Consider the following 27,617-nt stretch of genomic DNA (forward strand, 5'->3'; position numbering starts at 1 on the left):
TACAGAAATATCTTGCAATTAGTAACTGCTCACAAGTTTCTTTGAGATATTCTATATGACATCTGAGATCTAAAGGTGTTATAGCAACTGTTGGGGATAACATTCTGTATAATTGGGTGGTTTGTCAAATCAATGTGCCTTGGAGAGCAGTCACTTCTCCCCTGGTATCACGGCAACATTATTCCGACAACCCATGTGATGTCCTTGCTTGTTTCCATACCAATACTGTGCAATCTCTTCTCTACATTATAAATAGCAAGTTCAATGTTTTTTACTTTGTGGAATTTAATACATGTTTTCATCAATTTATTTTTTATTCACCTGATTCACTGTGCAAAATAATGCTTAGACCAGCTTTTAAATATTTATCATTAAAGATGAATAATGGAAAAATGAATGCATACATTACAACTGGAAATGCTATTAAATACTTAAATGTCTTGAAATAATAGTTTATGAAGCAGAAATGATTTAACTCATTTTAAGTACAGCTTAATTTAAATCTGTTGATACCATTACATGATTGGTTAATAATTGCATTGGAGATTGATGTGTATAACCTAAATCTAATCAGGGATAGTTCTTTCATGATATAAAACTCATGCAATGATAAAATGTACAGTATTAGTAATACTGTAATACAATTTTAAACCATTTAATACAACAGATGCAATTGCTAGAGTTTACCATCGGACGTGAATCTGCTATCAATTGAGGTAAATACATATTAAAGGCATTTTTATTGATGTTTAGTGTGTCCGATTGTGGCAGAGTGTGGCGTTAATAAGAGGTAATTTTCTCTTTGAACTGTTCAGTTGCTTGAACCAGTATTAAGTCGATATGTCTCTGGGTGGGTCACATCTGGACCATAATAACTGGGTGAATATAATAGGGAGGGGTGTAACGTTCCATATTAAGCCACCCATTAATAGCGTCCTAAAGGCTCTTCACCTCTGAACGCAGTCAAGGGTGTGGCACCTATGTTGCAGCAGTTTACAAATCAATATAACAAAAAGAAACCAGTAACACATTGTAACAAAAAGAAACCAGTAACACATTGTAATATATGGTTCCATGTGCCCTTACAGCATTCAATGCATCATGATTTGTTAATCTTGGCAGAAAAGACAAACAGGTCTTTTAATCAAATATGAATTAAGGGACTGGCATTCAATCCAGAATGATGAATAGGTAAGTTTTGCAGCAGATGGTCCTAAAAAGGTCAAAGACATGCATGGGGGCTGCTGTGCAAAGAACAAGGTACTGAGGTCTAGGAACTGAACGCAGAGGCTCCCACCAAAACCCACTTTGATGTCAGCTGGCTTTAAAGAAGCGGCTTAGACCTTGTCAGGTCTGAACATTTCAGTGGGTGATGTAGCTGGGTTTCATTTAAGTGGTAAGTGATTAAAGAGCTTTAATCAATATCATATCCAACAGCTTTTGCTCATGCTGTAAAATTCTCAGATCACTGTGCGATGAACCAGTTCTTATTTTCAGTGGTGCAGTGTTAAAAACTTGATCGTAACAGAGATTGTGTTCATGCCTTGTAATGAAATTCTTTTTATATATATATATGAAAAATCCAGAGATCTTTCAAAAGAAGGTGGTTATGTCCTTTGTCAATGACCTTCTCCAAAAACGTTTAAACTGTTTTGCGTCCCACATGGTTTAAGATCGGACACTTCTAACATGACGGAAACGTCATTGATGAAGCTGATGCTTAACAATGTTACAATGTTCCCACTATCACAGTATTCTAAATGCATAATGCTAAATGTATATTTCAATACAAATTATTTTATTCCGTGGTCTAAAGAACTACCTACATCTATGCACCAAGTTTGATAAACTAAGGTACTCGTTAGGACAGTCTTCTTCAGGGTTTTAAGTACAAGTGTATGCATTGTAATGATGACAACAAACATTAAAACCAAAAAGCAATTAAAGGTGTCAGCCCAATTGGATTCTAGGTACTTCGGCAATGTCATTTATAATTCCCTGTGCTTTAAATTGGCTATGAATAATTTATTCATAACATTACATCTTAGCAAAACAATGTTTCAGTCTGGATATTTTGCTTGTGTCATTACCATCATAGCAACCATTGATCATACTCTAACTATGTTTGTATGACTTGTTTGACAACAAAACGTGTTTAAAAGATTGATTCCTGGCAAATAACAGGCCCCTTCTATATGAAAGTCTTTCTGACATGGAATAGTTTTTTTTTCATGTCTATTAATGCAAGCCAGCCTCCAAGTTCTGTGGTCAGTGACAAGATGGTGAAGGAAACTATTTTAAATTTCCAATTTTGGAAAGGTGCTCCAAACCAACTATATTGAATCAAAACTTTAATGTGGTTGGGTGGATGGGACATGCTGTAGAGTAAAGAGCTATAACACTGTGCTGACCTCTGATGAAAATGGTTGACCTTTTATAGATAAGAATACAAATAAGAATTGTATGGATTGCACTTGTGTCATGACAGATGTATGTCAGCTCTAAGCATTCTTAACCATTTTCCTAAACAAAAATGCCAATTATGTCCTCCTTTCACACAGGTTGGAGTAGAATGATTTTACAGTTGTGGAGCCAATATCTGAAAGCCATGGGTCTTTATCTTTCAGAAACACACACGACAACAAACGTGGCAGCCATATTAGGTCACACATCAAAGTGAAAGGAACTGTAGCATTTTGCCCAAGGAGCATATCTGACAGTTTCTGAAGTATACAATGCTCCCCTAATTTTATTATCATTACAGCAGTGATTGTATATGGAAGTTTAAACACTTTCCAGTATTTTCTAGCAAATTTTAGACTGTAATAATAATGCTAACAGAAACTGAAAGTATCATGTACAGTATTTGCTGTGCTGGAAAAGACTAGTGTGTGGAGTGAATGAAAGGTTTTTCTGTTTTCCAGGAAACAACTCGCCTATTAGGTCAGTCTCTCTTGTTCTGTTAAATTTACAAGACATCTAATTTGGCTGCATTATTTTCTAAACAGCTGGCCCAGTGATGACCAACAGAAGCTAATAACTATGTTTTCACCATAATACAAAGTCATTAGCTCTGAAATTATACTAGAACTATTTTTTATTAAATTATGGTTCAGATTAAAAGCAAAAACAAAAATGAATGCTGTCACTAATATAAAATAAGAACTAGTAAGGATTTCATCATGTATTAACTTTGCTAAAAGATTTAAATTACACATAAGGCAACTCTTAAAACCAAGAACCCTTTTTCCCAAAATGTAAATTAAATGTAAATTAAATCTTAATTTACACAATATAATCTGTGTTTTTCAACATGCAATATATCTAAAACAAGTCACAATACACCAATTGCATAATAAAAATATACCAAAGGTAGAGTGAATTTCAACTCTGCATACTTTAATGAAAGCAAGCAGAACAATTGTTATTACTGTATATCCTCTATTTAGCCAAGACAGAACTGCATCTAACATGTTTACATCCAATACTGAGAAATCTGGAATACATTTAAAATTACCCCAATTTTTACTGAGGCAGACTACAGTATGTAAAAGTATAGGCACAACTGTTACAGCAGTCATTATAAAACCAAGCCTCTATCTTTTTTGCTTGGGCTGACCTTGCCCTTTAATCAGCAACTTCGAATTGGCATCCTGGAAGCACTGCAGTATGCGTTCCATGCAGAGAACTGTCTAGATTTCTTTTAATAAAAGTTCAATAATGCTGGGTTACAGTAAACATGAAACAGAAACTTAAGATTTAGCAACTTGGGTACAAGTTTCTTTATCATTTTTCCTTTTCAAACATATAAAATAAACCTCCAATAGAAAGTCATGGCTTTAATTATCCTTGGAGCCAGTTGGTCTGGCAGTGTCCTCTTCACTGTCTGTGGAGTAGAAGTCATAAATGAAGCTGTACAGGTTCTGATCAGGCCGAGCAGCAAGACAGTTTCTGCACACATTACTGTAGTATTGTTCCAGCAGTCTGTATATATCGCCTGTTTAAGAAAAATAAGAAATCAAGCTGGATTACAGATATATGCCTACACTTCAGCGTAACCCTTTAAAATTAATATAGGCAATACGTGTATGTAAATAAAGGGGGTTTACAGTATTTCCCACTTCCAGGGAGTAGGTAAATCAGTAGGGTACCCTTGTCAACTTTAAAAATGTTATTCCCAAAACAGTGTTTGACAGTTATCTTGCTTATATAAATTACCTGTAATTCCAAAATGGTCAGATACTCAGCATCATTCTGCACTGTGGAAGTACTGGTGCTTCAAATATTCATATTAGCTATGGGTTACCTTAAAAGACTATTATGCACGGCTTATTCCTAAATGTGAAGTACTAGTTTTAGATAATGGTTTATTATTTTAATTTAATATAGTTTTTAGTTATTGTTTAAAAGTTCAGTTTAAATGCAGGTGGCTTAATGGGCACACATTCATAATAAGCTAAGCATGATAAAGCATTCAGAGTCTGGAATAAAAAAAAAAAGTTCTGGAAGAGTAAAGTAGTTCTCTCTTACCAACAGTTACGTGTCTCTGAGTCAGGACCGTGTGCATTTCATGGACGTCCCTCATGAGCTCCCTGTCGCCGAAGGTGAAATACGCCACATCTCGTCCAGCCTCAGCAGCGGCCATCATCTGCAGCAGAGCTGGAAAATAAATTCTCCATCATCCGTCTTTTTCTGATTTGTGACCCGTCTAAAAACACGACAATGCTGTACAAAACATTACCTAGCAGCTCTGATACAGCCCCTTGCCAATTTCAGTTGCTTGCCTGAGGAAACAGTCCAAGCAACATAAAAACCATTATAATACCCAACAATGACTTGCTGTCTTTCTCAGTGTGTCAAAAAGCTACTGTTTTACGATGCATCAAACAATTAAAAAGTAAACTGGTGGCTACAAATCAGCTTCTGACCAACTTTGAGTACACATTTAATATCACGCAAACCTCCAAAATGTGAATACAACAACTATCTAGAATAATAGTACTAAAACATTCAGTCCTGTTACTTTACAGGAAATTCTACCTTTTTTTATCCTGAAACAAACTTTAGTGATAATTCACTATTCTTTTGGAACCTAATAACGGTGATTTCTTGTGAGGGTCAACTGAATTCCTTGCACCCACATACGACCTGCCCTTTCTAAATTGCCTTGGTTTTTCCTCAGGTACCAAGCAAAACAAAGATAAGCTATTACACAAAGGTATGTTCTTTGACTAATGTATCTAAAGGTCACAATTTAAATGTGACAGGTTTAATTTAAAATAGGTATTTGCATTGTGAAAAGCTATCTCTTCCAAGCCCCCTCCCCCGCCCCTTCTGAGATCTTTAGGCAAAACAATACATTGAATTATTTTCACAGTAAATTAATCTCAACTGTTTGAAATGTCAATACTTTATGTTAAATTGCCTGTTTCTATTCACTATGCAAACTAATGAAAAACTAATTATCTCACCACACATGTTTTTATTATTTTGTTCTCATAGATTCCTCAAAGGCATTTTATTGTTTTGGTTTCCATTGTTACACTTTTTTTTTTTTTTTTCCCAAATCATTTATACATACACCAAACAAGCCTTAGCTGTTGGCATGATCGTATTTCATATTTAGCTGCAGAGGATACAGCAGTCTAATTTGTATTTAAAAGGTAAATAACATTAGCAGCATGTTCGCCCCAGAGGATCTCAATCTTTGTCAAAGTAAAAATGAAGGTATGGCTCCAAAGGCTAAATATTTAAAGAGGCTTGAAATAGTCTGCTGATTAATGAAGGTGACGGTCTAATGAGGTTAACTAGTTTACTGAAAAATCATACACAGACGAACTTCAAAGCTTCCACCTGTTCTGTTTCTTATTCGAATGATCAGTAATGCAACACAAATCAATGAGGCATCTGACAGAATATGTGTTCTTTAAAACATTGTATGCTGTTCCTTAAAACCTTCCTAAAATGGAGAACTGAACAAACATCTATGGCAGTTTTCCATAATAATGACATTTAAATTGTGTGGTTTTTTTTAAAATACAATTTAATTTGATGGGATTACAACATTTTTCCCATTGTTTGTATTGCTGTCTGTACGTACAGTCGACTTTATCATAGAATGTTAAACATCCATACAACTAGTAACAAAGCCTGCTTTCCGCTATGTCTTTCTGTGGGATGCTTTTCACAACGAGCCTGCAGTCTCTTTACCATTACAAAACAGAACACCTTTCAAAAGGTTTTTGTGTTGCAACACTGTAGAGCTTTATATTTTCAGTACTTAAGGGTAAACTAATTACTGTGGACAGGAGTTCCCAAGGGGCGGTGCACAATTAGTCAAGCGCTGCCCAGGCAGGGTAGGGGTTAGGTCAGAGTCCTTGGTTCACCACATACCAGTGACCCCTGTGGCTGGCCGGGCGCCTGTAGGTCAGCCTGTACAAAATTCAGAGCTGCATAGTCCTCCGTTCAGGAGATAGCGGTGAGCAGGTTGAATAATAACTGGACATTCCAAATTTGGAGAAAATTGGAAAATTAAAAAAAAAATGAAAATAAATAAATAAAAATCAAGATCCCAAACCTGAAACATTCATTGTTTCTTTTCAGGACGTGCAAGTCTTTTTCTAAGATTGTCAAGAGCCTGCCAATCGAACGTGATGCTGGCAAGTGACAGAAACTTACATTAAATTGATGTACTGAGCCGAGCAATCAATTTCACTTTTAATGGAAAACATAAAAGTTTCCCATCCAATCAATAACTGTGGATGAGATAAATAGGCTTTAAGTAAATGAGTGTATTCAAGGGAAGACTAATGAGACTGCCTCCTTACTGCTCTATTGAGGCTTGTGTTTTTCTTTACCGTCAGGAGGGAAACTGCAGTATGCATATGAGCGGAAGCATTTACTGATTTTTTCTGTCCGTGATTAAAATCTGGGCTTCAGTTTTTCTGTACATAAGTAACACAGCAGATAGAATATTTTCTTCCACAGCCTTGTTCTCACCCCCCCCCCGACTAGTGAATAACGGTTTTCCTGCCTAACACTCAACCAGCTATCCATCTATGAAAGTTCATCCATATGTTTACCAGACCATTCATCCAGTGGTTTATCTTATCTATCCATCTTGCCATCTATTTTGCAATCTGCAGTACGTTGTTCTTCATCTAAAGTTGCATCTAATTTTACAGCCATATAACCTACAGTAGTAGAAAAGCTTTTGGCTGTAGACACTTGATCTAATGAATTAGGCTGTTTGATGTAAGAAAGCAGTATTAGTGGAAGAAAAGGTGAATAATTCAAAACTGCCTTTTAACCGAGCGTCTCCTCCAAAGACTCCGCATCCCCAGTTTCCAGTAGCCACAGCAGACAAGTTTCTGCTTTCAACACCAGGGCGAGTAAATCCACAGAAAGCCTAAAAAATAAAAAAGTACACAAATAATATTACATAAAATGGATTTCTTAATATTTTCCAGACCCACTGAAAGACGACTTCAGACTAAGCACACAGCAAAAGTTTATATTCTGGTTTGGAATTTAAATTTCATATCATAATAGGTTTTCAAATGTAGAATTCAACTTGAGTAAGTATGTTGCCTTGGTGCTAGTGTTAATAATGGTTTGTTTGGTCTGATGTGATATTAATGTAATCTGAAAATCACTCTATATAATGTTTTCACGGAATGGACAAATATATTACATTATAATAAATGCAACCAGTGTATGCCCCCTTAATCAATGTTATATTTAACTGAAATTTATTTTATTATTCGGAGTTCAGCACTACACAGCCAATAGTCCCAACATCAAAGGCATAGTTCTTTGATAAACACAACTGATCACAACTGTCTGACTTACTTCAAGGCACGGATTACTGATTTTAGGCTGCTGAAGCTTTTACTGGGAGTTTATGAAATATTATTAGAAAGCTTAATTCCAGGGCACTATAATGCAACACTCTGAATATTAAAGTTTATAGTTCCGCCTGTCTATACCATTTTAGAAAGGCCAGATCTCAGATTGAAGGCAATGGCTAATGGAAACTGAGAATTTAACCAAACATGGCAAATAAATTCTGTCTAGTTAAACTGTGATTCAAGTTTCATAGTATTATAACAGCACGGCTATAATGACGTTTAGCAATAAAATTGCACGGTTGGTGGTATATTCACCTAGTTTGGGTTGGACTTGTGCTGTTGCTGCATTATAAAATTAATAACAATATGTGCTTCGATTGGCTAAAAACAATGCAGTGTTGTATAAATCAATATTATCATACTGTAGTTGTTGTAGTTGGAGCAATTTTCTATATCAAAAGAGGGGATTTGGTGCAAGAAATTGGTAACCCACACATAATATCAATATGTGGAATGGTTGCATTTTGCTGATATGATACATCTGAGCGTACTAGACCCTGTAGGGAGAATGACAGATTTCAATTCATTGCCCCCTCATCCAAACACATATTGTCATTGCAGCTCTTTAAATGGCAGATATGATGGTAAGCTATAGAATCTTCACAGCAGGCTGCATTATATTTCAGAGCACGCTTTACATCATTGTCAATCACTTTCCAAGCTGTCATTTCTATCATGGTTTCTCGTCTCAGACTGGTCCACACTGTGATGCTGTTTTTTTTTTTTGTGTTTGTTTTTTAATGTGAATATTCATTAGAAAGCTAAATATTTAGCTAATAATAAATGCAATTCCTTAAAACTAATGCAACATATTTTTTAAATACAGCATTAATGGTACCTATTATACACCCACTCCTTAGAGAAAATATCTAGCAAATGGTAATAATAGATTAAGAGGAGCCTAATTATTTGATGCTTGTCTACATCTGTTCTGTAGCATTGTGCTTGAAACCTGGCTAGGCTATGTGGTTTCAACATTGGTTTTACGGGAAAACAGCTACTTAAGATATTTGCAAAAAATAAAACATAATAGAAATCAAGATGCAGTTTTTTAACAACACCATCTTTGCTACCCAATCCATTTTTCTACATTTTCTTCTTCTTCTTCTTCTTCTTCTTCTTCTTCTTCTTCTTCTTCTTCTTAAGCTGAGATATCTAGATGCACTGCGTTTGGCCAATATGTGGAATGTCCAAATCATTAAGTGAAGCCTATGAGAGCTTAGCAATTCTGTAAAGTAAATAGCCAACACCAGTGTAGCAAGACCAGAGGATTAGAATTTAATTTAAAAAAATATTTGATATCTATATGATGGTGTGGATAATGCAGATCATCCCTAGGGTTTTATTGAAATACTACTAAACCCTTAAGACTAAACAATGTAGCCTTCAAGCCAGTAATGACAGTCCTAAAATATATTAAAGACTTGTTTAGAAAAAGAACATGCAATGAGCTGCTTCCAGAATGTTAGTCACATGAAGCCTCGAATTCATGAAAGCTGCTTCCATCACCTTGGTTCTGACTATGTTTCAATCAGTCTGCAGGGCTTTCCAACGCAACGTTTTACATGTTCCAACCATTACTAACAAGTCCAATAAGACTGTAAGTAGTACTTAGGTTTATGATACCTATATTAATTCAAATAAGAAATTACATTAACAATCAATCTAGGTTAAACTTACAATTGGAGTGATTCACCAATATACCATGCTGTACAATCCTACAGGAATAATATATTGCAGTTTTAACACTGAATTTGTCAAGGATTAGCCTGCCTTATATTATCAAGTTATTTTCATGTTACAGACACAGTTAGATCTATACACTGGGAAACTAACATGAGGTTAGGTACTGTAGATCCATACTGTAAGAAGCAGGTTTTTTCAGAGATTTCTATACTTCTAGCAGAGTGTGCATGTTATTAGCATGCTCTTATGGTATAATGCAGGTTTTAATCTTCATTAATAGAAAGATTTTTAGCTTGGGATGAAGAGGGGTCCATACTAGACAGGAGAATTGTTATCCATTAATAGTAAGTGTGGTTTACACTTATTAACGTGGCAAAGAAACATTTAATTCAAATTCTTATTTACTGTACACTTGTTTCATACAGCTCTGTGTACCAACAGTCAAGAATGGGCACTGGAAACTATACTGATACACAAAAGAAATGCAACACTCGGGTCTAATGGATTTAATCAAATAAAACATAGATAGCAAACAAAAATCACACAAAATGTGAAAAAAAATACACATCAAAGAATCATGATATGTTTTTATATAAAACGTGAACACTAGTCAAAATGAAAATATTACAAAGTTAGTATCGGGTATGAAATCCCTGAGCAGTAACACAATCCTGGCAGCGTTGATGCATAGACTTGATCAGCCTCCGGAAAGACTGCTGTGGGATGTTCCTCCACTCTTCCTGTGCAGCTGCAGCCAGCTGACGAAGGTTGACTGGTCACAGTTGTCTTTACGCGATTACGCAGACAGATAAGTCAGATGTAACAGTCCTGGGTTGGTGTGGTGGCCCTCTGCCTTCCAGCACATGGCCTGTCCCTTGCCGGTTTCCTGGTTTCTCTGGACTAGTCTGCTGATTGTTGAAGCAGAACCTCTCATTCTCCAAGCAACTTCTCTCACAGACAGGCCGCCAATCATGCTGTTAGCAACCAGGTGATCTTCATTACTCAAGTGGGGAATGGTCGTAGCTTTTGCTGTTCTTGCATCAGTTAAAATCTTTTATGTCTTTTCAAATGGCTATTTATACAGATTCTTAATTCATTTTGGAAATTTTAACTCCACTCAAACAACAAACATTGAGCACCTGGCGCTTTTACAATCAACAAAACAAATCTGCTCACTATTTAAAATGTAAATAACATTATGTATGTGCACAATCAGCTATAAACATAAAAACATATAGACATAAAACTTATAGACTGTTGCATTTTCACTGTGCATCAGTATATATCTAGCCCCATAAAAATGACCTTTTTTTATAATGGTTTTGTAGTTCAAATGGTTTCACCAGCAATTTGCTCCTTTCTTTGAGCAATGCAACATGTTTCTCAAATTCAAATTTGATTAGACACCACTGATTAGATTATGTTAACCGATTGACTCCAACAGTATGACACTAAGGAAATTAAAATCAGCATCATTTTAATTCAAATGCCAATTATGGTTTCCACTGGTGCATACATTTATCTGAAGCACTGAAGGTATGTATTACTACTACAGAGGCTCAAAGCACGACATGACAATAAGAGGAAATTACTATACCTTCTTTTATAAGCATAATGAAGAAAGATGAGCATATGGATGTATCAAACTGTAGCAGCATATCTTCTGTATTGTTACTGATGAATAACTACATGAAGAAATTCAGTGTGGTGTACAAATGTCCCATCTGCATTTATACTACTGTAATGCTTATAAACAGACATGATCAATTGTAATGTGTCACACTGTATGTCTCTTTCATCCTTAATAGTACCCATTTTAGAATAAATTTAATTATAAAAAGGAAGAACAAATATAAATTCAAATATTAATCCTTCTCAACGTCAAATTGTCTAGGATTGGGCAGCAGTGACTTTCACAAGATGTAGAAATGTCTAAGGCCAGATATTGCTCATATGCATTCTGCTTTGTATTTGGGTAATTAGACTCTGGAAACTAATATCCTTTTCCATGTAATGGTGTACAGCTGATGTGCAATAAATAACCAAAATGAAGCACCTTTTTTAATAAGTCATCTGATGCATTTGAAAGCTAAGCTCATTCTTATCCTGGGCTTCAAAACAAACTTGACATCACTATCCTGACTCAGTTTAAATCAATTTAAGATACAGCTACAATGTTTTAGTTACATAGATCCAGCGCACACTTACCCTATTGTAATTTACTGTACACATTTTATTTAAACTCTTAAAAACTGTAATAATTTTGTTTTTGTGAATACAAAGATGCCTGAGTCAAAGCTATTTATGAATCCCAACACACACAATCTGTGCTCTCATGATTTACTAGTTTGTCTGTTGGCGGGCGGGTAATTTAGTTGAAGCATTAAAGCAGTTTTCATTTAAGATTTAGACCCCCACGCACCCTCTCCATTTGCTTTTAATGCATTTATTTTTTCCAGAAACGGAATGGTCCTATTTTATTAACTGCTTTTAAATTCTGCTTCACTGCAGTCATTGAACACCCTTATTGTTTGACTAATTTGCTGGTTATAGAAGCATAACAGTTCATGAACAATACAGGGGAAGATCAGAAGGGCAATTGGAGTTATTTACTGTAGTAGACAAAACAATACTCAGATCAAACAAGCATGTCAGTGACATTTAGCACCCTCTACTGTAAATACAATAAACTATACCTACACATGGAAATAAATTATGCTAATTACTACAAAAGGTTTGTTTGGAAATGTGTTACACGCCTACCTGGTATATATTTGCCTTTCATTACAACCCTTTAAAAAAAGTAGGAAAGCAATTAACTCAGCATGAAACTGCATGGGCCAGGAAAATCGGGCTTCAACCGTTTCGATCTGAGAATGCTGAAGCACATTTTCAAACCAACAGTTCCTAACTGATAATACTGACCGCTCTGCCCCTTTCTGTGGGATAAAAATCATATTTCAAACTCGATCACAGAGATCTGTCTACTTTCCCATATTGCTGCCAAACAGTTGCACCCGACGCCTACATAGCTTATGGATCGCATGATATAGGTCTAGTATCACATGGTGTTACTAGGGCACCTACTGTACACTGACACACTGTACATAGCAGACAAGTGGATTTCTAATTTTACTTTACTTAAAATATGATTCTAGGGGGATTAAATGCTCGTAGGATTCACAATGTAATCATACTTGCAGTATTGTCCAATATGGACAAAGAATCAACCCATCAGAAAGCTACTACCCTGCTTGGATGGCAAACTGTACTGGTACAATTAAGAGTACGCTAAAATTTGATAATTTTAATCTAAAATAAAATATATATTTTTTGCTTCAGGAAAGACTTCCATGTCTCTTTGATTGCTTATTATGCATAACAATAGTACAGGATTATCTTAAAACTAATTATTTAACATTTTTCTCTAGAGACTTATGGTAGTTCTCCCTTCTGGAAAGGTTAATCTCATGGGTACTGTACGAAAAATCTGGTCAACCCTGAGCACAAGATTAAACGCGGTAGACAAATAATATAAAAAAAAAAAATGCACTCACCTTATTGAGTTCCCTCCTAATTTTCTCTGGAATAAATTGTTCAAGGAAGCGTCTATATTTAATGGCATCTATGGCAACAATCTCGGTGCATATTCTCTGCCAACCATCCCTGAATAATAATGAAAAATAAAAAAAATGATACATGTAACTCACTGTAAATGCTACAACGCCAAGTCATATATATGGACTTATATTTCAAAGTTGAAAACTGATGTAATGGGAGTTCAAAATGCATACCATAACATTGCAAGCAATTTCAGCTAGTGTTTAAAATAACAATAAAAACATTGAGAGACTTAAGACAACAGCAGATTTTCCTAAATCAGTTTAAACAGTCCAACACACACAATTCTGTTCTGAAGTAATGGCGTGATGGCTTAAATGTCTGCAGGTAAAATAGTGATTTTATGCCTCAATGCTGAAAAGAACTGAAGGATATAAATTAGTTTCATGGGAAATGCAACTGTTAAGTCCATTTCATTATGTATCGCACCTTTCTGTGTGCTTAGAAATCCAGCACTGCTTAGACTCTAAACCAGACCTTTCAAGACAGCTTTATAATTGAGAAAGGGTCTCAAGTGGAGGGAATTGCAGGTTTCTCAGGTATTTTATGTCAAACTCCTAAGCTCTCTAGATATTTTCTCTTCCAAGTATAAGGCTTGTAGCTCTTTTTCCAAGCAGTTTGTGCAGTGTTCCCCTGTCGAAGAAGCTTGTGGAATCCAGAGCTTTTAGATAGTCTATCCCATCAAGCTATAAGAAACTCAGTATAATAAGTTTAAAAATAATTCTGTTTAGAAAGTTCTTCTGTTGTGATAAAATGGAAAACACCTTTTTTGAGAGGCTGCACATGTTTCAATGTGTCGACACAAGAGCTCTGCTTTTTTCTTGTCCCATGAGGCCATGTTTTAAACTTACGGTAAGTTTAACTTTTCTCACATTTATAAATGTACACATTTGTGCTTTGGTATTGTTGCAAACATACATACATCTGCATACGTGGGTGGTACTGGGTATAATTGGGCATAGTTTCTTTTTTTACTGTAATGTTTTGTTTAGAAATGTATCAGTTAATGTCGTTTGGTTGTAAAATTGTGGCAAAAAAACAATGTTGAAACATTGCAATTTTGTAGTGCCACCACATCAGGGGGAGTACTGTAGGCTAAGTTGGGCCAACTAATAATTTTGATTGCAAGTGTTGCATGGAGTATCTAAATTATGTTTAAAACATTAATTGCAGGAGTATGCACCTAAAAACTACAGTAGCATACAAGCTAATTTTGTCAGCTGACCTCCCACTAAGTAGAAATGGTTTAATGAATTTAGCTCCTTCAATAGATTAGACTCACAAAGCAAATTAAAACCTTACAGAAGGGCAAACCAATCTATACACAAAATCCCAAGTAGCAGATCTGCAAAAAATACTAAATTTCTTCCTGTAATTAATGAGGATTCCAGGCTGATTCAACATGCAAAACAGTCTTCCATGTCCAGTACCTTGCTGTCTCATCATTGTGGTTTCCAGACCATCTATAGGAGTCTGCATACCCGCTGTAATTGCTAAAGCGTTCAACACCTGAAAGAAAGAAAGAAAGAAAGAAAGAACAAAAAAAACAGGTAATAACAGAATAAAGGATTCAAATCCAGACAAATCCAAAAGATACTGCCTGACTCAAGCAACGAATACAGACTTGGTGTGAAAGATACAGCACAATAAGGAATGTACATTTTAAAATTAATATTCAAATAATTTCACATAAAATAAAAATAAATAAATTGATGCAGTGTTCCACAGCCTTAAGCAGCAGTAGAGATAAATAGCATTCTGGAGCTAATGTACATTTTCATATGCATACTGGCTCAGCAGGTATCAGTTTTTCCAAGTAACTGTTTCTATGCTGGCAGAAATAAACCTACAAAAAAAAAAAAAAAAAAAAAAAAAAAAACAGAACTTGTGTATTTGGCAGGTACTAAATATGCTTATTGTTAAAAGTTTTAATCAAAATACATCTAAAAACATAGCATACAGTTAGAACACTATAAATGATCTATATAAAAACACTGGTTTTGTCTGAGCATTTTTTTTATTCAAAAGGTTACCACACTTTAAAGCAGCAAGCACAAAAACAAGGCATTTAGTATGGTCCAGTTTACAATCAGTATTTTAGTAATCTTAACAGTCATAGCCCTAATAGGTTTGAACCAAGCACTAGCAGTACATGTCAAAATAAAAAGGCTTTCAATTTAGAAAAGAAGAAAATGTCCAAAACCTATTAACTGGTAACCTAACTGTGATATTAATAGGCAGACTCTTTGTAATTATTAAATGTGAAGTGATGCCAAAAGAGCAGCTGCCTCCCCACTGAGAGAGGTCAAGCTATTATCAACCCTGGAGACGCATCTGAAAAGGCAACAGCCAGTCCTGAGAGGAGTCGAGATTCAGGGGACGAGAGCACAATCCAACAATGAAGGACAAAATTAACTTTCCTTCATTAGACCTCATTAGTAACTGCATTTCCCCCTCTGTGGTGCATGAATAAATAATTAAATTAATAGCAGGGCTGTGCTGGTTGGTTCACAGGGGTTCAGTCCTCAAGCAAATTGACGCGTATGCTTGTTTTGAAGTGAGTGACAACAAATTAATCACCTTGCTATTAACAAAGTGCGCATAGGGTGTTAGCAAACAGTCTGAATCAGCAGTGAGCCATCCCAAGAGAGCTGAGAGATAACTATTTAGACTTCCTGACTAGCTGTCAATATTGAAGTACTGTCAATAAAACTGTATAGAGTTCCTGTTTTAAACAACTAAAAAAGAATAAAAAGTAATAATAATGTGCTTAATGGAACTAATATCTAAAGTGTCTTGTGGTTAAGTACAGATGACAGTTAAAATACATGGCAGCAGGTTTGATCTCTGCCTGGTGTTGACAAAGCCCAGCACAATTATGAAATGAGAATTGAGGGGTATGCTGGCTAGGTCAATCAATTAAGTTGAATCTTGCTTTGTGTGGAACAGAATGCTATGGGGGAGAATCCTAGTACTATACACCCTTTGAATATCAACCTACACTAATGCAAATGATCTATACTACTGAAATACAGGACACTGATTCTTCTCACAATCTTTTAGCATAATTTACAGCAGGCACTTTTTCATGCCAGTCACCAGTCAAAAATACTTGCAGGTACAATTCATTGCCTTTTACACGGTACCGCAAAGAAGTCATTATCATAACCACTCAATATCACTTCCTCTACCGCATTAGCAGTTTCGGCAGGTGTTTCTAATTTTTTTTTTTCCAACCCTGAAAATACTCTATATAAAATGAAATGTGAACGAATATGTTTGTATGTTGAATGCCATAAAAAATAAAGCTTTTTGTTTACTGGCAGGTCATGCCGATAGCAGCTTCATGTTTATGTAGAGGTGTTAGTGTTCAGCTTTCAAGAGTAAACCGCTTACAATTCTAATTTATTGGTGAGCCTGAACTATGTCAGTGACAATGACAGACAAGGGAAATGGGATAAATGGCAGGGGTCTCTGGAGGTAGCCTTCAGAAGATTTTAGTGCAGAATAAAAAACTCTCCTCGCTGGAGAAAGGTACAACGGAAATAACTAATCACATAATCAGAAGCAATTCCAGTCCACTTTAAATTTTGAAATAACGATGGCAAATACCAAATGTATTGCATACGGTCAGACAGTCACCAGTAAGAAAAACTTACCCTAAAATAATTTGTTCTTAAGTACTCTACTATAAAAGTATTTTACATTTTCTTTTGTTTTTTTGGAAATGTTAGTAGTTGGCTTCCTAAAAGCATGACAACAATAAGCGGTTCTCTGGCTGCCAGCCAACCTCTCAAATGTAGCTTGAAAGGTTGTCAAGTCATCGCCATTACCAGCAAATTCATTCTAGGACTTTTGGAAATCATTAATAGGTTAAACTCAGGAAAACCACAGTTCTACTGACCTTGGATACTTCTTTACAGAAACACATTCACAAAACAAAACAAAAAAAAATTGACATTGCCAAACCATCCTGATATATCATGAAATGATGAATAATTCCTGTCCCTTCAGTTTTGCTATCGAACAGTCTTAGGAATTCAACTCTAGAAGCAGGCCGGTACTAATAAAGCATTAACCCTCTGAACCTATGTATTAACTTATTTTTCTAATGGTACAAACAGCAAATTAATCCAACTTTGTAACCCTTTAACACACCTAGCATTCGCTATAACCACCAAATAACACAAAACAAGCTGATATATTAATAAAGGCTTAAGTAATGTCCTGAGTCTTAATCTAGAACAGTATAGAGGGCAGAGATTTAAGTAGTAAAGAACAATACTATTGTGATGCCTTTTCCCACTGCAGTTCCAGTCTTACCTAGTGATCAACCAGTATCTAGTCTCAAAGATGTTAACTTGGTGCAGTGTGTACATTGTTGGGATAAGTGCCTTTGACTACCAATGACTCCTGACATTTACATCAAACTTCCTGGGTCAGGATCGCCATCAGCGAAATCATCTGCCGTCCCTTGATCCAATTTATATTTATGACTGAGAGCAATCAAGAGAAATTAAATTAAGCCCTTTTCAAAATGCCCAGACTCTTGTGCAAATTTCAGCAGCAGGATGGTTAGATGCATTAGCCCGCAAGTCAAGATGCATCACATGGGAAAGTAATTTACTATGCAGCAATGATACAATAGAGACTTGGCTAAAAATGGAGATGACAATGAATTTTCTGTTATTTTAATAAAGATGATTAAATGGTTTTCTCCATTAGCAGGACCAGGTCTTCGTACAGTTATTAATTCTGCAGAGCTGTAATAAAAGTTAAGTGGATCTAAAAGATGAAAAAGTGATGAAGGTGACTCTACTGGCTGCACTAAGAGGGAGATACCTCGAGTATCTTCGAATACAAATGAGATAGCATGGTGTGTCCTACCAAACAAGGATTTCAGCTATGCCCTTGACCTTGACTTTAGGTAACTGACAAAACACTTTTTACAATGGTGTGGTTTTACACTGGTATCACCACTTCACTAATGAATAACAAACATCACTTCAAACCCACCACTTACAATCTTCTGTTACAAAGACGTTCCTCATATAAACTGCTGCTATTGTTAACTGCATGGTGGAACACAAACCGCTATGCTACAAAATGTATTTGCAGGCCACACTGAGCAAGCATCAGAGGGAGGAATTATTTGCTGGCTGCCGAGATGCTTAGTTGCTATGTTGCTTTAAATGGTAACAAGAAATACACAGGCAGTTTCACCATTTAAAAAATGTTACAAGAAACACTTTATTTTACCTTTGCTGTACCTTGTGTTGTCCACATGCACTGATATATTTTGCAACATAATTCCAATTGTTTTGATATTTCTTGTATTCACTATATATATATATATATATATATATATATATATATATATATCTATATATATATTAGTGTACTCACTGTTTGTGCCGTATTCTCAACAGTGGTCTGTTTACTGTTTTATACAGTATTTGGCCAGTGATTACAACCAGACCACAGTAATCAGATGGAACATTCAATAAGTTACGTTAATCAGGTTAATGGGGCGAATTTCAGGAACCCATCTGAACAAGCAGAAGGAGAGGACACATCCCCTAATGCAGAGTGATTGCAGCACGTATTTGCAAGGGTCTTGCTGAGCTTGTTTCTTGAGGTTTAAAATAGCATGTCTGCAATTGAAGGGCCTGCTGTGAGCACCACAGAACAAACAATCAATTTTCATGTCAGCTAAATTATTGTTACTTCTTCAAAGGAAAGCTCTGGGAACCATGATCCATTATTACAGGGGTAATTCAGTTTTGCTTCTTTCACTTGAGGTTAAAGTTAATTAGATGTTAAAATAATTTTTTTTTTTTTTTGGTCTTCACACATGGACATTAACAAATCAACCTTATAATGGACTCTGCTAAACTAGGGTTTGTTTGATTAGGACTGGAGCCTAGCACATAGTGCCACCAGGTGATCAAATGTAGCAATAGGAAAATATATCTAATTTAAGATTTTATAGACTTTAACTATGTTTTGTCAACTGCACTTAACAATTAAATTTGACCAAATATTAATAAAGGGTGCTTGACAATTGTATTTGTACTAGTTGTGGTGAACATGATCAGTTTAATTTGTACTAAAACTGATTTTTAATTGTTTATTTTTCATGTGGTTCATTTGCTTTATTCATATTGCTATTAAATGTTCCCATTTTCTAAACATATATTTCTTGAGATCTGCAGACTATGCTTATTTTACTAATATCCCCTAAATGAAACCCTGCCCCAGGAGAAGAAAGTTGAGGAAATCCTAGCTCTACAGGTAAAGGGGCTGGATTACAGATTTTTATGATGTTTCCTTATTGAGGAAGTCATATAAACAATTTCAAAGTTGTAATTTGATTATCCAAACAATCTGATTATCCGAACACCCTCTGATCCCAATGAGTTAGGCTTTACTGTAAAGCCTAACTGGATGAACTTTTTTTTGTGAACTTTAATTTTCTGGACCATATAAGATCTAATAACTAAAGTAACTGGAGCATATTTATCTATAAATCAATATATGTAATGCCTCATTCTTACTGACATTACCTGCTGAAGTTTTACAGTTGTCTACCAGTGATTGAAACATATGTTCTGTGTCTCTCATGATTAACAAGAGACAGGGAATTCCAGTACCATAATGTGAAACAACAGTAAAAGCTGACCTGTGATAATAAGGCTTTCGTTCTGTTCCAGTGCTTCGGTGAAAAGCCGAGAGACGATGAGTTCTGGGTTAATGAGGAATCGGATCTCTTCTTGTACCAGACCCGACCCTATGACGCCACCGCCAACAAATCGGTTCGCAAAGTCCACCTGAAACCAAGATAAAGTGGAACCCATTTTAGAAAAAATAGCAGAACAAAGGATACACAAATTGGTTAATTTACTGTTACAGGAATGAGGCATGCAAGAGTGAATGCTACAGTATATTCAACACAGAAGGATATTGGAAGTTTTTTACCAAAACCAGGGAGAGTAACATGCACAGTTATTTCTAAAGTATTCAACAATATGCAAGCTATTCACTTCTATTTGGCTTAAAGGTATTTTATTAACTCATAGCTTTAAATTGAAACATTCTCTTTCTGCAAAGTTCTGAGATTTTGCATTCAGCTAACCATCTATAAAACAGCAATTTAAAAAGTAGAACATAAAGTTTGTGCATTTATTGTGAACCACAGAGGAGTTATCAATAATAAAAAAAAGCAATTCTACCTATGCTTTCAAGGACAGCTGGAGAAGAGGTTGGCATGCTAATTTCACAGTACATTTATTTTAAACCACTCAACACCCCAAAATATGAAAATCACGCACAATAAAACACTAATTAAGCAAATACGTAAAAGCAAATTAGCCTTAATTGTTTATATAATTATCTTCTCATTTCACTCAGAATAAAGATTATTTTCATTAAGAACATTTCATTTATAAACATAAAACTTAAACTACTCTAAAATAGAAGAAAATGCTTTGAACTTATACCTCATTATGTCACAACCACAGCATGTCCAGTTAATTTAATTAATTGTAAAATTAAATAGGCCACCCAAGACAAGTGCCAATTATAAAAAGAAACATTGTATATAACATTACGATCTAAACACTCAAGCTTTAGCAGTGACTAATTAATCAAATATTAGCAAGATACTACTCTGTATATCCCAACTTATCCCAACTTAGCACTTATCCCAACAATGTACACACTGCACCAAGTTAACATCTTTGAGACTAGAGACTAGACTTATCACCAAGTCAAGACGATGGACCAAAAGACCTTAAGCAAAACATCCCTGAACAATCACGGATAGTTTATGATAAATTGAGCCATTTAATTCAATTGATTTCTTTGTTGCAAACATAGCTGGTATAATACACATTGATTAATGACTAAACTCTTATTGTTTGTTTGATCACACACACACACCTGCATTGTGAGATCTAAGATTATATATATATATATATATATATATATATATATATATATATATATATATATATATATATATATACACACACACACACACACACACACACACACACAAAATAAAAAAATAAAAGTAAACATTTCCAATCATGTATTTTTATAATAATAATAATAATAATAATAATAATAATAATAATAATAATAATAGATATCAACAATAAAAAAGACTAAAATAAAAAGGCTTGTGTATATAAATAAGTCTACAATCTTCACTTAAAAACAGCAAGACTCTTAGCTTCTCTAACAAAAAAAGGCCGAGTTTCATAATGTAGGAGCCTTATAAGAAAACTCCCTTCCTCTCATACTATTAGTATTTACCCTTGGAATAACCAAGAGCCCTGCATTGTGTTTAGGAATGTATTGTTTCAGCAGTTCTTGTAAATAACTGGGTGCTAATCTATTAAAGGCTTTATAAGTTAAAAACACAATCTTAAAATCAATTTGAAACTGCACAGAATGCCAGTGTAAGGAGGCCAAGACAGGAGTAATATGTTCACCTTTTCTGGTTTTAGTTAGAATTCTTGCAGCAGCATTCTGAATTAACTGCAACCGAGATTCCAAATACTTTGGAATGCCATTCTTGATTAAACAAAGGCATGCATTAGGCTGTCAGCATCAGATACAGAAAAAAATAGATCTAAGTTTAGCTATATTTCTCAAATAATAAAAAGACGCTTTAGTAATTTCCCTAATATGGGACTCAAATGATAGAACAGGATCAAAAATGACCCCCAAATTTCTTGCTTCAAGTTTTAGTTCTGAGGAAAGGCTGCTAAGATCTATTTTACATAAAATCAACATTTTTTTAATTGGTGCGGTGCTGTGAACCCACAAGCATGACCTCTGTTTTCAAAATAATTCCTTCTTTAATTTTTAACCTCTTGCATGAGGAAGTTGGAAAGGAAACAATTAGGAAAGGAAGGGGACATCTTTGACTGCATCCGTGATAAATGATGCTTCTTTTCCACTGTACAACCAAGCCGCGTCAGGGCCGTACCGGGCCCTCAGAGTGCGGTTAAGGTGAGCCTGGGTTGTTTTTCCACTGCAGAGGCGAGCCGTGCTACTGACGTCACACGCAGCAAAAGACAGTTGTTATTAATTATTGTTATTAATGTGTATTTGTGTGCGAGTTAAATGTACTGTACCCTTTGTTCAAATCGTCAGAAATTCTGGCATAAACTTTGTCTTCCTGAACACTTCAATCTGCCCATAGAGAAACTAGAACCTGCACTTCCTCAGAGTCCCAAGGCTGTACTTTTCTGTCATCACACTCGCTACCCGCCATGTTGTTTGTCTTTCTCGAGTATCCTGACTGATGCAACGTAATGACGAAAATCAATAACCCCACATATATATATATATATATATATATATATATATATATATATATATATATATATATATATATATATATATATATATATATATAGTTTTAAATAACACGAATACATTTCAGGAAATCATTTCTTAAACATATTTAGCTTTACACTGAGAAGCAATATTTCGCTCAGCACAGGTATTGCTAGAATGCATTACTTGGTGCGAAATATTCTATTTAAAAGATCTTCACCCAAATTAGTCTGAACTTATAATCTTGTAATATGGTGCAACTTTGTCTCCCCTCCAACTGCTGAAATGAGTTAACAGAAACAAACTGAAATAAACTGTAAAGTATTGCCGTCAGGAAATAGATGTCAATCTCAATCCTGTCATACTAAAGAATAGTGTACTATGCTGTGAATATAGAGACATGTTCTGGACTCTACTACCTTCTCCGACAACTACCTTTGCAGTTCCTTCAAGCATGCTAAAATGATGAGGAAAATAGAGAGGCCTGAGGGTCAGTGTCTTAAGTAGTCCCCCCCACCCCCCCCAAAGTCCACCTGCATTTTCATGTACAGTGCCACTAATTCATATTGCTTCTGGAACATAACTTATTCCCCCCAGTAAATGCATCACTGCTATTTTATTGGAAGCATATTGTAAATTTTTTTAAGGATTATAATGCCGCCTTTCTTCTAAAGGAGCACTCTTTTTCCATCTTCATTCCCTAAGGCCTGGCCTTTAATGCAGTCTGCTGGTAAATGATTTATTTAATTTAGAAACCCTATATTTTTAATACAGAATGTTACAGAATGTTATAGGCAAATAAGGTTAGAGACCAAGTAGCTTTCCATTTTCTCCTAAAATATCACCTTAGGTCAGAGCAATCTAAACAAATCTCTGTCCTAGCAAAGGGTAGATGTCCTGTAATAAAGTTTAAAGCACTATAACACATATATCTATAATTCGTGGTAGACAATTATCAAACTACTGTATGTATCGTGATACGATAAGTATCACAATACATGTATAGTGCCGAAAAAAAAATTGTGAACTTTCAAACCTAAAATGTTATTAGATCGTACGTCCTAATAATAGATAAAGATGTGTTACTGGGAACTAGTCTAAGAATAGGTAGTTAACAGTCAAACAGCATGGATTAAAAGTTTCAAACAACTGATTAAAGGTTTAAAAACACACAGCCTGCCAATTTTTCAGTTTGAAATGTTGTTTGTGCTCTAAAGTGGTAGCTTTTATTTCTGGCTTCTAGGGAAATCACATAACCCAAAACATCCTCTTTCAAGACAAGGGTACAAATAGTTAACTCTAAACAAAACTGCTGCAAATGTTCTCAGAATACCCAGGTCTCTAGCTTGTCAGTTTTGGCTCAGTAGCCTGATGACTCCTCTGTTAGAAGAAAATACAGCATCAAATGGCAGTCTGCCAGTTGAACTGGTCGCTCAACTATTGGGCATTTCAAGCCCAATGACAAACTGTCAGCATGTCCAATGAAACCATAGCATTAGTCATACCAACAATCAGTTTCTGACTCAAAGGGTGCCTAGAGTTGGTCATGTGTACCGATCAACTGTCAAATTTTAGTAACAAGAGGCAAACAAAAGATGAAAGGAAAGAGATCCACAGTGGAGAGGGGCTGCTCAAGCTGACACATGCTTTGGCACAGAAACATGGTAGCTAAATTCCCAAAAGAAGTGCAATGCACCCAGGGTGCCCATTTTGGAAGTCAATTTTCAGCTAAACACCATATACTGAATAAAGTAAGGAACGGCTTAAATATTGTATCTCAAAAAGCAGATATTCATGTACTAAGCCAATAACCCACACCTTTGTCTCCCCAAGGAAAACAGCATCTTGCTGCTACGCTGAAAAGCAAGGAAAGCAAAACAACTCTTTTGTATACAGTACATAAAAACCATGAATGAAAGGAGTGTGGTTATCACAAACACCATCTTAGAACACAGATTAGCCCCCTTTGCATTGCAATAAAATGAAATACACATGTGTCAATCTAATTAAGGGGTTTGCTAAATATGAGCATTGAAAGTTGAGATGTATTTTAATATTAATGTTTTGAATTTAGAGTTCCTGATTACCATCCCTGTTTGCAGCCATATATGTGTATCAAATCTCAGTTCAGGTCTAGGAAATCTCTCAGGTAATTCAGAAGGATGCAAAGACCTTTGATCCTCACTGTTTAACCATATAGAGATTATAAAATGCAGACTGAAACAGGTATACATTATAAAGTTCATATAACTTGTCTTCATTATTTTAAACAGAAAGCATTCAAATTGGATTTTCCTATTGTTTTTCTAGTATCACCAATAGTTTAGAGGTCAAATTTCTTTTATCAAATATCTGTACGTACACTTGCAATCATTTACTGTTTTTGGTGATTTTTTATTTTTATTTTTTTATGTAAGTTTTAATAACCCCTGGTGACAAACAGCCACATATACAAAACATACCTTTTCATAGACATATCTATGATTTTCTGTCATTTTTATTAAATGATTTAGAATACATCAAAGTGCTCTGATGTTTTGCTTTATATAAAAACACCCGATGCTCATAAGAAACTGATGCTTTAGGTAGAACTGTTAAAGATATCAATGATTTAATATGCTCATTTCAGGAAGACATAGAATTGACAAGTTCTTCGAGCTTTGTAATTTTCTGAAACAATAAAAACCTCTTACCTGTAGCATCCCATGTCCCTGATCCTCAATAGTACCTTCACATGTGATGTGAAGCCTGGTAAGTTGATTTGTAGAGCTGCAAGTAAGAGCGGTATTAGCACTATTGAAACAGGGTATTAACATTACACCTTTTCCAAATTTGTCCTACATTAGCCGACCTTTTTGTATGTAATTAGGTCATTTTTGTGTTTTAGTAACTTCAAATCCATTCACAAAATGTAATCTGTTATATAGCATTTCTGTGCCAATTATAACTGTTACATTACTATTTGATATATTTTTCACAAGTAGTTCTCGTTCCACAGTAACTTCACAGCTTCTTGTAGTTTGCCAATTGGCTCTTGATTGATAAACATGTCAGTAACCCCACCCCCCACATACACAACCAAACTGTTATTATCTTTACACAGAGCGTAACGCTCATAGTAAAATCTGGAATAGCTCAAATTGCTATGCAATGGGAGTTCTATCTCCACCTCTTTTATAGTTTAACTTTAACTTTGTTCATGCTGTACTGCTTTCAGCACTGGATTACTTTTTAATAGCCTGCACTTTCTGCTACATGTTTGCCTGCAGGTCATTCTGCAGATTCAAGCAGGGTTTTTTCCCCCCTTTGCAACTCTTTGCAACTTTCAAAATCAATCTTGTTCTTCATCAGGCAGACTGAAAAAAAATTAAAAAAATACATTCAGCCCGCCACTGGGCAACAGAATGCCATGTCAGCTCTCTGCCTCTTGTTCACACACACTCCTTTCGATTGGATTGCCTTCAAAATAACTTTAGTTATATGCCTTCAGGGTTCGGCTTCCATTTACCAACCATTAACTATGGTACAGTTAGAAGAATTTGCAGTGGCCGATTGAAGAAAGCAATCTCTTGTAATCTACTCAGTTTATTTGATGCTTGCTTTGATTTCAACCATATACCTGTCAGTTCATTTTGAAAATAACAAACAAGGGCTTGTCAAGTTACAGGAAATCCAAATGTCCAATGTGTAATATTTTGGGAAAGTGTAAAATGTTGTTGCTGTTCTAAAATAAAGACCTTAACTTATCTGAAAATAAAGCCCCTAAACCATGTGTTTTTAAAGTGTTATTTTGTTTACAAGCAAGTGTACACTCATATCTGTAAGAAATATTGTGAGATAACATTATATATATATATATTATATATATATATATATATACAATATATATATATATATATATATATATATCATGTAAAACTGTACGACTCAAAGAACATGATGACAGAAAGAACAAGGGAAAAATATTACCTTTGCCAATCTGGAAAGGAGGACAAACTTTGCCTTGTAAATGTAACCAGGCCTGTAGGTTCTAAAACAAGGAGAACACGTAAACTGAAATCATTTGTACTGAACATTGCCAAATAAACCAGTGTGATATTATTACATGTATGTTATTATCTATATGGATACTGTTGCCTTTCAAGTCGTTTCAGATAATGCCAAATTTCATTAATCATTTATGTGGTGAAACATTTAACAATGTTAAAAACTAAATTATTATTTGCCGTGTTTTGTTTTTTTAACAAACTATTTTACTCTGATTAACTCATTACATTTTTTTTTTTGTTTGTTTATCCAAACTTGGCTTGATAACTCCCTAATGGTCATGGTGGTAAATACACATTCAAATTGAAATGTAGAAAAAGATAATCTAAACACGAGTGTTACAAACAAACTGCACTGCCTAGTTCATCTCAACATGTGTGCCTTAATTTACATATTTTGTGGATATCACATCTCTGCATGGCTGACCCCTTTATTCCATCTTGGTAGGGGTAACTACTGTGTCAAAATAATAAAGCCATATAGGTACCTACTTTTTTCTGTGACTCTTCTAAAATAACAAAGAAGAGTCTTGAGCTTTTCAATCTTACTTGGTGATGACCCTTCAAATAATCTGAAACAAAGGAAGATATTAAATTAAAATGTAACCCTACGATTTGACTTGGACTGTTTAATACTGCAGGATAGCAAGCCGTGAATACCTGAACCATGTATGAGTATTACTATCTGATGTTATATATTTACCAAAAAACCCAAAAAAAACCAAACATGTCGTTTTGAAAATAATTTTAGTTTTAAAGAACAGCTTCACTGCTCAGTATATATTGTCAAGCTGTCACAGTTTGATATGAATTCTTCTTCCCTTTTTTGTTTACTCCTCATTTAAACCAGTATCACCCTCTTTTATATAAGTCTCTTATTGTAACAAACAGATTCCCTGAGGCCTTTCACTGAAATGCTGATATCGCACACCACTTACATAAACAAAATGAAAAAAAAAAAATGAAAAAATGAGAAAAAAAGCTTTCATTCCCTTAAGGAACA

The 27,617-nt window shown here is 35.0% G+C and overlaps 1 protein-coding gene across 1 annotated transcript in view; it reads right to left on the minus strand.

Annotated features, from left to right (window-relative positions):
* Positions 1-558: 558 nt before the first annotated feature.
* The window catches only part of LOC121325718 (poly(ADP-ribose) glycohydrolase-like), a 59,105-nt gene continuing 32,046 nt past the window's right edge, over positions 559-27,617 (minus strand). Inside the window, exons 11-19 of the mRNA XM_041268609.1 lie at positions 27,107-27,186; positions 26,538-26,598; positions 25,262-25,337; positions 19,900-20,047; positions 14,648-14,726; positions 13,154-13,262; positions 7,303-7,408; positions 4,531-4,659; positions 559-3,997 (exon numbers count right to left, since the gene is read on the minus strand). Coding sequence (XP_041124543.1) covers positions 3,840-3,997; positions 4,531-4,659; positions 7,303-7,408; positions 13,154-13,262; positions 14,648-14,726; positions 19,900-20,047; positions 25,262-25,337; positions 26,538-26,598; positions 27,107-27,186 — 946 coding nt within the window. The 3' untranslated portion in view covers positions 559-3,839. The remainder of the gene's footprint in view (positions 3,998-4,530; positions 4,660-7,302; positions 7,409-13,153; positions 13,263-14,647; positions 14,727-19,899; positions 20,048-25,261; positions 25,338-26,537; positions 26,599-27,106; positions 27,187-27,617) is intronic.

The sequence above is a fragment of the Polyodon spathula genome, chromosome 13 (assembly GCF_017654505.1).
Source record: "Polyodon spathula isolate WHYD16114869_AA chromosome 13, ASM1765450v1, whole genome shotgun sequence".
Lineage (NCBI taxonomy): Eukaryota > Metazoa > Chordata > Actinopteri > Acipenseriformes > Polyodontidae > Polyodon > Polyodon spathula.